The sequence below is a fragment of the Typopeltis vanoorti genome, chromosome 7 (genome assembly GCF_054136105.1).
Source record: "Typopeltis vanoorti isolate ZY-2024b chromosome 7, IOZ_Tvanoo_1.0, whole genome shotgun sequence".
Taxonomy (NCBI): Eukaryota; Metazoa; Arthropoda; class Arachnida; order Uropygi; family Thelyphonidae; genus Typopeltis; species Typopeltis vanoorti.
The window spans coordinates 142,770,388-142,788,269 of record NC_143555.1 but is presented as its reverse complement, the minus strand read 5'-3'; the positions used below and the strand labels follow the sequence as shown (position 1 = coordinate 142,788,269).

General features: G+C 35.1%; 1 protein-coding gene and 1 long non-coding RNA gene across 2 annotated transcripts in view; one reads left to right on the top strand and one right to left on the bottom strand.

Moving 5' to 3' along the window:
* LOC150105145 (rho GTPase-activating protein 1-like) overlaps positions 1-12,143 on the bottom strand; it is a 199,467-nt gene extending 187,324 nt beyond the window's left edge. The window contains exon 1 of the mRNA XM_090396180.1: positions 11,948-12,143. Coding sequence (XP_090252306.1) covers positions 11,948-12,002 — 55 coding nt within the window. The 5' untranslated portion in view covers positions 12,003-12,143. The remainder of the gene's footprint in view (positions 1-11,947) is intronic.
* LOC150105144 (uncharacterized) overlaps positions 1-17,882 on the top strand; it is a 90,401-nt gene that overhangs the window by 44,020 nt on the left and 28,499 nt on the right. The window lies entirely within an intron of this gene.

Sequence of the window (17,882 nt, the reverse complement as noted above, 5' to 3'; positions counted from 1 at the left end):
TAATATTAGATTAACATTCAGAATTGGACAAAATATTCTAAAAATATACTTATTTTCAGAAGTACTTTTGAGTGTCGCCCCCTCCCCTTTGATTTGGTCCAATTGATAGTATTATAGTCACTAAAATCCAAATGTTAATTTGTACTCCCCAACATCCACTGCTGAAAGATTCGTGCCACTGCCTCAAATGTATGTACTGTATATGCATTTATCTTTATATACTTAATGAGCATGTCTAGACTGACTGTCAAAGAAAAATCTTTTAGGAGAAACTTAATACAGCTTATGATCAAATTTTTTTATTACTTTAATAAACATCATTATATAATTACAAATGGAAATGAAACCACAAATTGCATTAATTGAAGGTGCATATATTGTTGCATTCATGAGTGAATGAGAACAATGGATTAAATCTTAATGAATCTGGATGATAGATACAATTAACTAAAAGGATTCAGGGGTTCTAATTATGTAATGTCATCAAGCATTCAACATGGTTCTATCATAGCTAAATTATACTAGCTATGAAATATCCAGCAAAAAATTGCTCATTTGATATCCCATATTCATAACAGAAATGGACAATAGCATAAAAAAATGTGCACTAATCACAAAATCTTCATTAAAATGCAGAGGTCTCATCAAACCTTAATAAAAATATATTAAAAAAAAAAAAAAAACTCCAATACCTCTAAACTTTAAGAAACTATATTTAGAATTTAAAAAAACATTTACGCTGTTATCAATTTCTCACTATTCAGTACTTGTGCAGAAATTGACAGTTAAGGAATTGGTATATTAACAATTCACATAACCTGAATGGGTTGATAATAGCAGTATTCTCTGTGGTTATAGCATGGGTTTGTTAAAGGAAGATCATGTTTTACTAATTTTAATTTTACTAACTTACTTATGTACCTATAACAAGGCGACAAATGTCTTGGACAAGGGAAATACATATAAAGTGGTATACTTGGATTTCGCAAAAGCTTTTGACAAAGTGCCACATGACAAGCCTTTAAATAAATTGAAACAGATAGGATTGGATAACCGCCTTCTGAGTTGGATCAGAGACCGGCTGCCAGATAGGTATCAGAAAATTGTATATAGGGGGGGGGGGGGGTGCAGTATCCCAAATGAGGAAAGTCACAAGTGGTGTTCCGCAGGAGTCAGTTGTGAGACCATTGTTGTTCATTATCTATATTAATGATATTAGGATGGGTTTAACTTGTGAAATGCAGATGTTTGAAGAATTGGGGAGAGTAATGCAGAGTGAGCTTTACAGGAGGACCTGAATAGACTATATGAATGGGCAGATAAGTGGAGCTATCAGTTCAATGTTGCAAAGTGTAAGGTTTTGAAATTTGGCAAGCAATGATGGGATGCAAAGTATACACTTGGTGGAAAAATTTTTAAGGAGGTAACAGAGATGAGAGATCTGGGAATGGTGGTGGACAAGGACCTGAAATTCAGGAGCCACAGTGCACAGGTTGTGAAGATGTCACATCAGATAATGGCAACGATGTGGAGGACCCTGACATGCAGAAGTAGAGAGGTTATTATGCCATTGTATACGGAGATAGTAATAAAGAGATTACAGAAGGAATAATGAAATTTAATCTCTTGGTCAGGATAGTTACTGCTGATGAAAGTATTATTATTACTAAGGAAAAAGTGGAAGGAATGAAGTAGCTAAGCCAGAGGTATCCTGAATGTTGAGCACTTTAGACATTAGTAAAGCATGGGACTGGATGAGATCTCAGCAGATATTTTATGAAAATGTGCTGGAGAATTAACTGTGCCTTTAAATTTAGTCCTTTAGATTGTGTGTGTGTGTGAGTGAGTGAGTGAGTGAGTGAGAGAGAGAGTGAGAGAGAGAGAGAGAGAGAGAGAGAGAGAGAGATGAAAAAGCCTCTGTCATGCTGCAAAGATGCTCTTTGGGTTCAAATCCCACCTAGGATGTGAAAAACCTTTATCAGGTTTTGATGGTCTTGTATGAAAGTGTTTTTGTTCCCAGAAACTTTATTTTCATCCTATACACATTCTTTTGGATATGTATAATGCTGTGCATAATGGGAAGGACCACTACTCAGACTGGTTTTTGACATTTATCGAGATCTCATCAATGGGATCCAGAAACAGAAGTTTCTTTACGACTATGCTACTTCTATCTAGAAGCTTCCTTTTCGGTATACACACCTGAAAAGATATGCTTTGCACTAATAGGTTATGAAGTCATTAGCTTCTATAAATAAGTAGCCTAGTCATGAAGAAACTTCACATGCAAACTTTGTTTGCTTACACTTGGATAAAGAATGAAATAAGAATATAAATTCTTGACATTTTAAATTTTATTTATAACCAAGTGAAAAAAACTTCTGACATCTTGCTGTAATCTAGAGTATTTTAATAATAATGTGTTATAACATTTCACTACTTGTATATGGATATATATAGAAAACTTTTGCATTACTTCAACCTTGGTATCCTTCTGAGTCTGCTCCCATTGATGTGGTTTTCCATGGATGTGAAGGCACTGCTGTAGTAGTCTCAATCACCGCATTGCATTAGACACCCTCCTATGGTATGGCTTTTACTGATGTGGCCTTTATCAGTACCATTCGGTGGATGCTGCGGAAGACGAGCAGTTCTGAATGGCGGCTTGTAGAAGTTAGTGGCAAGCTTGGCTTGGTGTGGGTTTACCTGCCATCAGGTAGAGCTGAGGCTTCTACAGGTTTTGCCTGGCAGAACCATTGCTGAGATTAGTGGAGTGTAATGAATTATGAAATAACTCAATGACTAACCTCAGTGAGTAACCCAAAGGTTAATCATTGAGGTTAGAGTGATCTGAAGGATCATCTAATTTTTTGGTATAGATCCTTTCTTATACAAAGGTCCGGGTAGTGGTCCTTCCCATAATGCACAGCATATGTTATATATGCCATAAATTAACTTATTAACTTCAATAAATCTTCTCTGTCTTCTATTTCATAAATTCATCAAATCACAACAAGTCAAATGAGTTTCATATTTGCTGAAAGTCTTTTCACTCTGTTGAACTATAAATTAAAGATGCAAGAAATTATATTCTTGGTTTCATCCTTTATCCAAGTGTAAGCAAACAAAGTTTGCACATGAAGTCACTTCAAGCTACTTGTACACAGAGGCGAATGACTTCATATCAACTGCCTTAATATCCCATAATACAATGCACATATCCTTAGAGATGCATATAATGATATGCATTATGGGAAGGACTACTACCCAGACTGGTTTCAACCTTTATTGGGTATGTTAAAGTGCAGTGATACCTCTCCAAAAACTCTGGGTGATCTAAGATCATTCTAAATCTCGCTGAGTGACCTTAAAGGACCACTACTAAACTTATCATTCCTGATCTGAATCACTCCAAGACAGGAAACTCAGCAGTGGTTCCACTGCTGAAACCAGTCAACAAGCAGAACCTCTCTACTCCCCTTGGTATCACTTCTGGGTCTGGCTCCTACTGATGGTAGCTTGCTTCCCACGAAGTAGAGAGGTTCTGCTTAGTTACTAGCGAGTTATGAAATATCTCACCAGCCATCAAGTAATGCAGAAGTCATATTTCCAAATACAAGTAGTAAAAAGGTGTCACACCTTATTACTAAAATACTCTGGATTAGAGATAGATTGAAAGTTTTTTCAATTGATTATACTATAAATTAAACATGCCAAGAAATTATATTCTTGGTTTCATCCTTTATCCAAGTATAAGGATAATGGGAAACAAAGTTTGTGCATGAAGTCACTTCGCGATTCTTTAATTCAGCATCTTTAATTTATAGTAAAACAAAGTGAAAAAACTTTCAACATCTATCTCTAATCCAGAGTAATTTAGTAATAAGGTCTGACATCTTTTGACTACTTGTATATGGAAATATGACTTCTGCATTACTTCAACCTTGGTATCACTTCTGAGTCTGGCTCCCACTGATAAAACCGCAGTAAAGGTCGAAACCAGTCTGGGTAGTGGCCCTTCCCATAATGCAATGGTTGAGTAGCAATATATTCCCTTTCAACCAAAAATACCTAAATCTTTATGTTCGTCACCTTTTCAAAAACTTAGTCATTCAATTTATCATCAAATTTCTCATATGTACCCTCAGGAGATGCACAGGATATTATAATAGTAATACATTATATATATGTCCGTAAGGATATGTGCATTGCGTTATGGGATACTAAGGCAAGTGATGCAAAGTCATTAGCCTCTACATACGAGTTGCCCAATCATGAAATTCTCCACGTTTTTGTTTACTTACTTGGATGAAGGATGAAATCAAAAATATAATTTCTTCACATCTTTAATTCAGAGTCTCATAATTATCATGACACAAACCCTTTACACATGTAGTAAATCTTCTCCGAATGTCTTTGCTTTTCGTGACATCCGTTATAAAGCTTGGTGAGCAAAACTGGAAACCATAATCCAATACTAGCCTGGCTAATGACTTGTATAATGTCATTACATCCTTTCTCCTACAGGAGAAACTTCTTTAATGAATCTTTTAATTAATCACAATTGGTTGAATTTTACTAGTTGTTTTAGCAATATATTCCCTTCAAGAAAAATACCTAAATCTTTATGTTCATCAACTTTTCAAAAACCTAGTCATTCAATTTATCACGAAATCTCTCATATGTATCCTCAGGGAATGCTGAGGATATTATAATAGTAATATCCTCAGCATTCCTGAGAATGTAACCTCAAAAAGGTTACATCATTACTAACTTCCTATTCAATTTTCCTTCAAATTAATCTTTTATCTGTCAGAACTCCAATATTGTCAGATCCTGTAGTTCAGTCTTTTATCGCACTTCTTACTGTATCAATTGATCTAGCTCTTGGTCTTCCTCTGGAATCTTTTTTTCTGCTATCCTGCCAAAAAACACTTGTTTTTACTAACTTTTATTCTCCATTCTGTATAAGGTTAGCAATGTCCCCATTCTGGTCTGAAATTAGCTCTGTTCACACATTCCTGATTGATAACAACATCAAGTTCCTTCATAATATCCTTATTTTTAATATGTTTCTGCCATTGTTACCACCTGTTCACTCTTCTAATCGAATTATCATTATCAGTGGGGGTCTCCAGTGGTGAATTCTCCATGCTTGCTATGATTGCTGCGCAAGCTCATTAACTGAGAAAGAAGTAATATTTATTTGTAAATAAATTTCTAAATATATAGTTTTAAATGGTCAGTAATCATTATTCTGCTAATCAGACTTCAATCACACCTCTCACTCCTTGAATGATAGCAAGAGCTAGCGTGAATTTCAAGACCAGCATTCGCCCCTGGTAGTCTCCAGTCTTTGATCAAGTATTTTATTTCTAACCCTACTCTCAGATCTAGAAGTTAAAAATAGTCTGAATAGTAACCTGTATAAAAGGTAGTTTAGTGTTTTAACTAATTTGTCTTATTTCATATAAATTTATTCAGATTCGTCATCTTGTTATGATCAGTAACATTATTTAGGCACAGTTTCTAGTGAAGATTGCAAACTGCATAAAGAAATGGACAACTGAATAGTAAAGCTGGTTGCTTTACTATTCAGTTGTCCATTTCTTTATGCAGTTTGCAATCTTCACTAGAAACTGTGCCTAAATAATGTTACTTACTATAACAAGCGACACCAAACTGGACAGAATTGTTCAGACTCTCCTGGGACAGACAGAAGTGAAAAGAGTTCATTCAGTCTCATCATCATTCACATAGATGATGGAAGAGAGAAGAAGATTATAACAAGGTGATGAATACATTAGACAAGGAGAATGCATCACAGTAGTATATTTAGATTTTGCAAAAACTTTTGATAGATTATGACTAGTAGTTAAACTGGAACAGATGGGGTATAGCAGATTAGTGCATTGGATTGGAGATTGGTTTTTCTGATAGATATCGACAGGTTGTGTATGGCGGAGTGATATCCCAGAAGAGGAAAGTCACTAATGGTATGCCTCAGAAGTCTGTTTTGGAGCCATTGTTGTTTAATTTGTATGTAAATGAAGTTAGAAAGGGCTTAAATGCAGATGATAGAAACTTATTACAAATTGTTATTGATGCAAAGTTGGGGAGAGTTACGAGAAGTAGAGCAGATGTAGCTTTACAAGAGGACCTAAATAGATGATCTGAATAGGCAAGTGTTTGGGGATGTCAATTTAATGTTGCAAAGTGTAAGGTTCTAAAATTTGGGAAGCAAAGATGGGATGCAGAATATAGGATTGGTGGGATATCTTGGAGGAGATGACAGATTTGGGGGGTTTTAACAGATAGAATTGAAATTTTGTGGACATTTTGCTAAAACTGTAAGGATGACACAGCGGATTATGGGAATGATGCAGAGAACACTGACACATAGAAGGATGTTTTGATTCTATTGTACAAGACTTAGATCAGGCCACATATAGATTACTGTACACAGATTTAATCACCAGGTTTTCAAAAGGGTGATCAGATGTTGGAGAGGGTCCAGAGACAATTGACTACGTTGGTTTCTGGTCTTTGGAAGTGGAATATGAGGACAGAGTGAGAAAATGCAAATTACAGTCTAGTTGACAGAAAGAAGAGGAGGAAAGATATGATTGAGATGTATAAGTTGATAAGAGGTAATTATCAGAATAGCATGGATGAGCTATTTCATAATATCTGGAGACAGAGAGAGAGAATGAGAGGCCATCCCTGGAAGGTTGTGTGCAAGGGGATGAGGAGTAGATTTTTTGCATGGAGAGTGGTGGATGATTAGAATGGGCAGGGACAGTGAATACATTTAAGTCGAGGTACGACGAGCTGTGCATGTGAGAGTGGGACCTCCCATGATGAGTCTCTTGACTCCATGGAGGTCTGTTGATGATGATAACAATGTTAATAATGATGATAATAATAATAATTAGCTGAAACATTTTAATCTGAGGTATGTTGATGATACAGTACTTCTTTGTAATGACATGGAAGAACTAGGACTAATTCTTGACAAAGTTAACAAGATCAGTAATAACAGAGGACCTCAACTCAATCCTAGCAAGACAAAGATTATAGTTCTCAAAGGAAATACAAACAGAGAAGCTCTTGAGAAACAAGTGTACCTTAATGGAGAAAGAATTGAGGAAGTCAGCAAGTTTGAGTACCTGGGATCCATTATTAATGTGAAGAATTGCTGTTCAGAAGACATCAGAAAAAAGTTAAGAATGGCTAAAACAACAGTCAGAGACCTGTCTAAAATCTGGAAGGATAGATCTATCTCCATGGGAACAAAGTTGAGGATTTTGAATGCAGTTGTTTTTCCAAGAGCGACTTTGGATGCGAGACTTGGAACCTAAAGAAGTCAGATAAGAAACAGATATCTGCTTTTGAGATGTGGTGTAACAGAAGGCTGCTGAGGATATCATATACTGAAAGGCATAGAAATGAATGGGTGTTAGAAAAGGTCAGTAGAACTTTAAGGCTCCTTAAGGATATTGACAGAAGAAAATTAAAATATTTTGGACACGTAGAAAGGATGGAAGAGGGACTTCTCAGAACAGTAATAGAAGGTAAAGTTCCTGGAAAAAGAGGCAGGGGTAGACCATCAATGAGATGGATGGATTGTGTGTGTGGAGTGACTGATCTTCAGAGAGTTGCGGCTGCCAGAAAAGCAAACAACAGGACTACATGGCGAGGTCTGGTGTGGCACATCCCCGAGCATCAGAGTGACCATATGGCATCTGCAGATGCCCAGTGAACATAGAGAGAAATATTTTACTTGTTCTATAGCTAATATTACTTGTTCTATTTTATTTTTTATTTTACTTGTTCTATAGCTAATTCTAAAGATCAAGCTACTAGCATATTCTAAGAGAAAAGCTGTTCTTTCTCATATGCCTTCTCCAGAACTACAACTTAGATACAGATCCTTGTATTATTCCCATGATTTCTCAAAGTGAAAATCTAATCCTGCCAACTTCTATTTGGCATAAATCCAGCTTGTTTTTCTCTGAGTTTTCCTACCATAATTTTTCTTGCACATTTCTCAAGTGCACTTGCTAAATCTTACCACAAATTTCTCTGCAATTCTCACACTCACTTTTATTTCCCTTTTTACGGGTAGATACTTTGAGAGCTCCAGTCCAATCATCTGGAATTCAACCTTCTGACAAGGCCTTCAGAATTATGCAATGTAGCCTCTGTAAAACTTTTATACCTCGATATTTGAGCATTTCTGGTCAAATGCCATCTACTCCAACTGCCTTTCCACATTTCAGGTTTTGAATGACTTTTTTTACCTCAAGTATTGGATTTCTACTCCTGACTGCATTCCTCTTAAATGTTTTCTAAGTTTATCTTCAGTTTTCATGTCGTGTTTATTATTATGTAATACCTCCAGGTAGTCAAGGACTCATCGAGGGAGGCTATAAATCACCCAAACCAGCTGTTATACCTTCTCTTAAATTCATTCATATTAGATGCACTCACGACCCCTAAAGGTAAACTATTCCACTCACTCACTAACACTGCTCTGTGAGAGGAAAACCTAAAACAAACTTATATATCCATCTGATTCCTTTTACGGTATTCTTTCCTCCATTTCTAAGCTTTTCAATATCCTCCAAAATATTTGGTCACCCTCCTGATATTTACTGATATACATTATTTACTATGTTCTTATCAGTTTTCCCATAACTTTGTTTATCTAATTTTACACAGTGGTTTACTTTCTTTCCTTTTTCCACCATGGATTTCTGATTTTGCTATCTTTGCAGACAACTTCACCACATCTCTCTCGCTCTCTCTCTGAATCAATCAATGTTTTCTTCAGTTTGCCAGTGACTCCAAGATTTAGTTTTTGTTTTCAAACTCTTTCATTTTTTTTTTCTTGAATAATATTTGTGTATGTGAATCTACAGTTCACCTCTGAACTTTGATTCTTGTTAAATATCTTTTAACAAGAACCAAAGTGATATTCAATTTTTATCATGCTCAAATTGTGATCACTTCCTATTTCAAATCCTCTGTAATACTTGTGTCCTAAATCAGCAAGAACACATTGCATAATATCAACAACAATAACATGGTCAATGAGAAGAATCATTACAAACACCATGTTCCAACATCTTTATGTTGGAACATGGTGTTTGTAATGACTCTGCCATGTCCTGAACAGAAATCCAGCACCTTCATGAAGCCAACAGACTCATGGAAGGTCTGACTCAACACTAAATTATGATTTATGTATATAAAACTCATTTGCATTCACAACCCTTCAAGTAATGAAACATAGTATTCACTCAGTTAAAAAATCTACTCACTTACACACCACAGACTTATAAATTTCAGAATTGCATTTCCATTCTTTTCCCCTCTTCTTCTGTCTTTGAATAATTCAATATATATTAATCTCCTCACATAATAATCTCCACATAATAATAATAATAATTTTGGTAAAATAAATGACACATACAAGAAAATACATAAACTAATTTTAAACAATTTATTTTTCTCTTTTTTTTTTTTGAATTTTATTGAAATTTGAATATTTTTGTCTCTCTATTACATCACCACCAAGTGCTACAATTTATGTTCCATCAACCTGTCCTCATACTCAACCTTCTGAAATTCTGATAATAACTTGGTCATCAATAGGCCCTTTCCAGTTTGATACTGCTGCAAAAACCAGACAACTGAATATATACAAATATCTAGGTGTAGTCTGAACAAGACCTTATAAACCTAAACAAATCTTCCCATCCCTTTTAGCACTATCTATATCAAAACAGTAATTCTGAAATGGCCAAAAGCAGGAAAGTTGTGTCCAAATGGCAGTCACGTTTTCTGACCTCTAGGCAAAGCTACTAGCAGAAATAAAACTAAAATGAAAATAAAACAAATACCCTGCAATTTAATCTCCTTCTCATTTTAATGCTTTCTAAAGTAATACATAAAATCATCACACACCATTCCCACTCAGGACACTACTTTTTACCTAAATAGATACTAACTTTGTACAAATCTGTTCATCCTTAAAATACTATTCACATGTTTGGTGTGTCTCCCCCCCCCCTTTAAGAATTCTTGATACAGTCTAGAAAGTAATTTGACTTATAGATGACCTCCCATTTACTGAATGCAACCACTTTCTCACAATCTGGTTCTCTGTCTCTCTTCTACAGGTATTTCCATAGACCTCTTTCTGCCGAGCCTGTTAGAACATGATTGCAGCTGACCAGTATCCCTTTTCAATCCAATTGCAAAATGCACCAAACTTACTTCTCTTCCTCTTTTATTCCACCTGCCTCTGTTCTATGAGATGTCCTTTCTCATGTAGTGTTTCCCACAACTAGTTTTATTCAAGAAAATATCAAATTTCCTTTTTTCCACACTCTTGAGGTAGTCTACACACAACACTAATATACTACAGGTTCTTTTACCTCTCATGTTGATACAGTATAAATAAACAATACCAAGAGATGAAAACCAGAGCTTACTAATGTTATGCTGATTTTCTACCCAGCTCTTTGACACTGGGTATAATTTTGCTTGCCAAAATTATATTTTTGTTTAACCCTTTATCCAAGTACAGTGTATAAGAAAACTAAGTTTGCATATGAAATATCTCCTCAGTCGGGCTAACTGCATATAGAGAGACTGATCTTTATAATTATTATGACTAATCAACAACACCTAAGCCTTTCAATACATATACCTCTCATGTGTGGAAGAGATACCAATAACTATCAGTCCAACCATCATTTTACAACCTTTTTTTTATGAATCTGGAATTCCTTAACAAGTGATGTCATATTTATCAGTTTTAAATATTTCATTCAAGTTACAGCTAAAATCTTCTTTTAAAGGAGTTTATTCCTAAATTATCATTAGTTCTGTATGTTCTTAGTTCATAATATGCTATTATATTTTAGCTCCTCCAAGACTTCTCCTTCATTACAACCTCTAATATGGACTTGGTCATTTTTTTCTTTCTTTGTACACTATTATTTCCTTGAGATTTAAAAACACAGTGTTTTGCTCAATTCAAAGGATTTCAATATTTTGCACTACTTAAGAGTTTAAGTATAATGGTATATTACAAAATTATTTCATGTAAAAGTTTGACTTTTTACAATTTATGTAATAATGTTACACAGCATGTAAAGGAGTAAGTAGGATACTGAAATACAATTTATGTAATGTTACACAGCATGTAAAGGAGTAAGCAGGATACTGAAAAATTAGTTGGTTTATTGAACATTTTAAAAATATGTTCGTACTGTCTTTGTGCGATAACTCGTTTAAAGGAATTTACAGGGATTTTCAAATAATTATGAAATTAAACATAAATAAAAACTATCGCATTCAAGGTATAGCTAATAGTCATTTATGTATATAAATAGTTAGAACAGATCATTAAGTTATCTGATCTCTCACTCGTCACATGTTTATCATCATGTATGAATTTTCATTCAAGTTTGCCAGTTGCTATGAAACATTACGTAGTAGCATATAGCATGTTCGGAGAAATGTTAAACACTGTATCCGGCCATTAATCTAAACTAAACAAAAAAATAACAAATATAAAACAATACAAATGAAATTCGGTAAGTAGATCTTGTGTGTTAATGTAGCTGCTTCGGTACGTGTCTGATATATTCAATTTCGGGGGATATTTATAAACATGAAAAATAATTTAAAAACATGACAGCTGTACAGAAGCAAGGAATGCTTTCAGTGCCTTAAAATACGTTGTAGTTTTCCATAAGTTATTAACCAAAATATTACAATTTCTAAAATTTTAAATAACAAAATATACAAAGAGAAACGCAGCATATGTAAGAACAGGTAGCAGTCTGTAGAGCTGACACCTTCTGCATTTGTCAAACTTCAGTAACCATAATTTTACATCGTATATTGTAGAGTGGCAAAACACACACACCTGAAAAACGGCGCTCCAAACGTCTGCCATTCTGATCTATTTCCACTTCGGCCATTTCGAAGCAAGTAAAGATGATCACTTAATATCGTTCATGTTTGAGCATTACATAAACAAGATGACTAACGAAGCGGTGAAAAATACATCGCATCCATCCATTCACTCAATAAACAGTGTTCTACACTTCCCCAACACACTCACGACCACACACTACTTTCTGTGCAGACATGGTACTAACTTCCGCTGGAAGTGGTGTCGCAATAATTTTGATTCGTGGAGCTAAAACATGAATTTCTTCACATTTCGTTGCAGATAACGTCGGAGAAAAACGAAACTTTATGACGTTCGATTTTATTAGAATTAGGGGGAAAGAGTGAATATAAATTGGATTTTCAGTGCATAAATTAAAATTTAATTGAACATGTGTACCATATTTTTATTAAGTGTCACTCAGACGATGCAATAAAATAAACTTATTGCTTACTTCGAAAAATCAATTCGACGTTTGTCTCCACCAATGAAGCTGATTGTATGAAAACATTTCACGGGCATATCCTACACACCCGTTCTGTTCCTTCATGATTTGTTTTCATCTATTACACCGCTTGATTGATTCCGATGCAATTTGGCAATTGGTTTCTTTTTCTTTCTTTTTTTCCAAAATTTAGTGTTGCTCCAATCTGTAATAAATCTCATCTCTCAATTTACACAAAGCTTACCTTTCTGCTGGCATCAAATAAAAATAAGATTATTATTATTATTATTATTATTATTATTATTATTATTATTATTATTATTATTACTTGACACCTCGTCGTGGGGGACTGCACGATCCTTAGTTCCTTTAGAGGCCTTTAAAGTTCTACATCCGACTATGATCCTTGGCTTCGCAAATCTTAACTGAGTAGGATACCATGGTTAGTCTCATTTCCGTTTAAATACATTTTGTCTGTAAATTGCATATGCTCCTCTAAATAGTTTATTACTTACTTGTTGTATGACAAAACAAAAACAACAACAAAAAAGTTTCCAAAGGAAAAAACATCGTCTTACGAGACCGGTTAACTCACCTTTAGTTGAAAAATCCTTATTAAAATGGTTCTTAGTGTCCTAGATTGGAATCAAACTCATGTCTTTCCATAGAGAAAACAAAGGTTCCCTTTGTTTTCTCTATGGAAAGACCTGAGTTTGATTTCTCTATGGTCGCTTAAAATCACATATATATTTTGTATATTGAATATTGGATTTATGCTTTTGGATTTATGGTGTGATCATTCAATAATAATATATACCGAAGCGATTATATTAACGAACTACAAAATGTTACAAACTTAATAGATATTTTTCATTTGCCTTTCCCCACTAAGATTTCACCCGAAATTTCGAAAATTAACTTTATATCTGCAAGCGACTGCCTTCTTGTTAGTATTTTGAATGATCAGTTAATCTTCAATCAACCACACAATGACGTGTGGTTGAACATTTTTGAACATGGATAATCAATACTTATTAAATATAAGGACTCATTGACAAAGTGAGTTCTTCAAGGTAATATTCAATACAGTACTAGGTTTTCTGCAATCTGTCTGCATTATTATTGAATATAATATATATAATAAACTGTTAATGTTTTTTATTCCACAAAGGGAGTTTGAGGAATAAAACATGTAGGCAAGGCTGTTTTATCGCTATGCAACGTTTGGAGACTAAGGGACAAAACAAGCGCCACTCGTAAACAGTCAGAGAGATAGATGACTCAAACTTGCAAAGATATTACATGGTATCTGGTGAAGAGTCAAGAGAGTACAGCAGACACCTATAGCCATTTCGTGGTCCCTATCCTTAACACAATGTATCACCCCCTAAAATAGTGCGAGTTCTATGGTTAATTTTCTCGAAATTATAGGATGAAAAATTCCAGTTTTCAGAAGAAAAAACCTACTTACTCATCTATAGATTGGGTAATTCTGGAACCGGTCAAAGAAAGGCTTAGAAAAAGTATATGGCCTTTCATCGGGCTGTGAAGAGTTGTGATGCAAACGTCATTTCCACAGGGCTACACAAACGTAAATACAGAGATGTAAATTTTTTATGCAGTTCTTTAAATATTTTTAATTTTGAACGATACACTTGATCTTTCATAAAACCCAAATAAAAAGAAATCCACTAGAGCAATTTTCGTGACCTTGAATGCCATGAAATTAGACAATCTTGCCCAGTCCACCTTTCAGGAAAATATCTTAAAAGACATTTTCCTGAGAGCAAATGTACATACATATAAATAAAGTCCAGCGTGGAGGACTGTCAGCATGTTAGCAAACTATATGGGTCAATAGTTTTTCAACTGTGGGAGTATAAGCTGTTCTTGCATATCATAAAGGAGTCACTTCTTTTCAGCAAAGAAGAATGGCCTACTAACAGTCTGCTTTGGCACTACAGCCTCATGTAGGGCCTTGCCTCCCATTTTTGGGTTTCATAACTCACTACGAGGTGGGATCGTTACCCTACGCTCAACCATGTGTAACTGTCTGTGAGGCATTCTGTTCTTAAGACCAGTTTGCCTGCTTTGCGGGAGGGAAAAAACCCTCATAAACTGGGGAGAAAAACCCTGCAGTCCACGCCCAAGATCTGCTAACTTGGCTATGTCTGAGAAACATCTTTAGCTCCTCACGTCAGCGACGAGAATCGAACTCAGAACACTCCTTTCCCAGGCATATTGTCGCGAAGCACGTAACCACTTGGCTAACCTCGCAGACGGTCTACTAGCAAGAACGATCTACTAACAGTATTGTGTAATAAATTATCCCCACATTGATCTTAGAATTATCTCTGAATTCATCTTGGATTACAGGTGGATATCCCGAGTCCCAAATTCTCTTATCAGCAATGTTTGATGTTGAATGATGCATAGAAACATAAGTAATTTAATTAAGTTACTTTATTAATCTAAATTCCAAGACACTGACAAAAATTTAAATCACTCTACGTAAAACTTAGAGAGATATTCATGTAATACGTGGTGCATTAAGATACCTATTTTAACCATTATGGCTAATTTTTATGCAATTTCAAAGTTGTCCAGGACCTTATGAATACCATATAACTAAAATCAGCTAATGCTTTTTATTCCGTTATAGGGAGTAGGTGGTGCCTTTATACCCTATCTAGCTTTTGGAGACTGAGTGGGCAGTTCAATCTCCACGGGTAGCCAATCAGAGATAGCTGGCCTATATCTATCACTAATTATAGCAGCCACCGATGAAGAGGCTGGCAAACAAGTGCTGCCATCTCTTGGATACCTAACCCTAACAACATATGTTACTGTCTGAAATGATGTGGGTACTACGGTCGATTTTCTTAGTTTATGGGATGAAAAAACCCGCTTGCCTGTGCCAGAGATCGACAAACTCGGGAATCGGTCAAAGAAAGGCTTAGAAAAAGTTCCTCCAGTCAGCGACTAGACTTGAACTTAAGTCTAAGTTCGAGCGACCAAGCGCCACTTCCACTGAGTAACATAGGCCCATACCATATAACACAGTTATATTAATCACCAAATTAGAATGAAAATATTAAAAATAGTGATTCCTCCTTAATTTTTAGTTCAGTATGTAACTCAGTATCGCACTCTGTTATATAAACAGTTTGTTTTTCGAGAACAAAGAAAACGAGCTAAAATGTAGTTCATGTTTTCGAATTCCGTGTATATATTATACACTTGCCCACACTGGATGTTATACTATAAGTATTATAACAGAGGTAGTTTAAAAAATTATCATATCCTTATAATGTTAGATTTTCAAGAATATTCTAAGGTTTCTCCTTATAATTTTTGGGTTATTCCCTCGATGAATCTTGAACTATAAAGGGATATTTGTTTATTAATAAATATTAACTGCGAACCTTACAGTATAATCGAATGTTCCCACCGAGTAGCCAAAGAGTTACTGGTGGAAATTATGAAACGATACATCTACTGCTGTTGTTGTTGGTATTATTATCTTAGAAAGTTGTAAGCGAATAAATAAATATAAAACATGAAACTTACGTGCAATGTAATTTTAGCTATTGTAAATTTACCACACTGATATTGGTTCTACACCATCTTGTGGACAACGAATTTCCACGAAAAATTTCGAACTTGTAATACGTAAGTGCTTGTGAGTATGTGTGTGTAAATAGGGGGATATAGAGGTAAACTATTAATATTCTTTTTGAATATCTAGAAGCTTTATTTCTTATGGAACACTTCGTCAGAAAGATCTTCCCCCAAAGAGGAGAATGATTTAGCTAAAATGTTGGATGCCAATTCAGTAAATGAGAACAGTTTGGTATAACAACACCATTGGAAGTATCAGTGGAAATGACGCAAGTCAGAACGATCAACTATCTGTGAAAGTTACTGGATAGTCATTAAGTAAGGGCTGTCGATTAGCTGAATTGTCATTTTTTTAGAAAGTGTCAGGAATTTATTTTACACATCCCAAATGTATGAACATTATTTTAAGGTTAGATGGTTTGGAAACTTGTGGAGAGTTAGTAGCTGAACAGATGAACGTGTTTGGGCGGAAATGGATACCAAGTGTTTTTGGAAGCTGAGGAAGCATGATATAATATGTTTTCGAGGAAACCAAGAGGTAAATATCAGCCAAAGAATAGATATCTGATATTGTTTGGAGAAGGAGGTATTATCAAAGGTAAGTGGAAATGGATTAAGATCTGTATCGTGAGATATGTGTTTGGTAACATTGATTTTTCTCATGCCATTGTTTTCATACTCTAAGTTATTCTAATGCCTTTAAAGAATGGTACAAAGATCAACATTTAAGACAATGATAGTGGAAGAATGGTAATGGTATTGATCAGATTGGTCGCGCAGCACTCACAAAAGTATGTTTAAAACACATAATGTGCAGAAAGAAAACATCTATGAGAAAGCGATATGAGGTTGTGTGTGTGTGTGTGTGTGTGTGAGAGAGAGAGAGAGAGAGAGAGAGAGAGATAACTGTTAAGTAGAATGCCCTCTCCTACTGGATAGAAATCTTTGACTGTATTAGGAGTTGTTTAAGAAAAAAGCAGTATTTTGAATTAACAAGAATGTCGAGTTGCTTTTTTTTATTACTTAATAGCGTCATTGATAGGTGTTTATGATAGATTGTCCCTCAATGAAAGTCAGCCCCCCCAAAAAAAGAAACTGATCTTGTTTGGAGATCAGAATATTATCGAAAGAAAGTGAGAATGAAGTAGACACTTTCTTCCAAACAAATAAAACAGAAGTGTACTTTAACAGTACTGAAATTCATTAGCTCATTCAAATACTTAACTACACTGGTGAATCAATGGGTAAGAAATTACTTTTAGTAGATCTTGAGGCTAGAAACTTGCAGTACTCAAATCATTCAAGCTCCCATGATAATATTTCTGAAACTTTAAATAGGATTTTGGGACAGTGAAGAAGCTCACTTATGTACTTGAAGAACGTGGGCTCAGAGCCCCCGGGATGAGTAGTATCGATAAATAAATCTGATAAGAGGAAATAATTAACGATAACACGTAATGAACGACCAGTGAAGAAGCTGTAATCCAATCTCAAAAGGGAGGAGGAATTGTAGATTGGTTGCCCTAGAAACATTAACAGCAACCACGTGAATTTCTTCAAAGGGGTAAGATTAGGAGGTTTACTGCAGAATGTTAATCACGGAATGCATATTGGAATTAAATACTGTGTCTGCAGGTATTGATGAAGCGAATCGTTAATGGCCACCTCCATTAATTTTTGAGAATATTGAGGTGAGGGCAATGGGACAATAGTTTGATGGCTGACTTTTTTTATCTTCCCTTTTAAGGAGGAGCTGAAGAATGGATTGCATCATGCCTTGCATAGGCAATAAAAGACAGGTATTAGTTTTGGAGCAAAAATGTAGGGTACCACTCTATCACA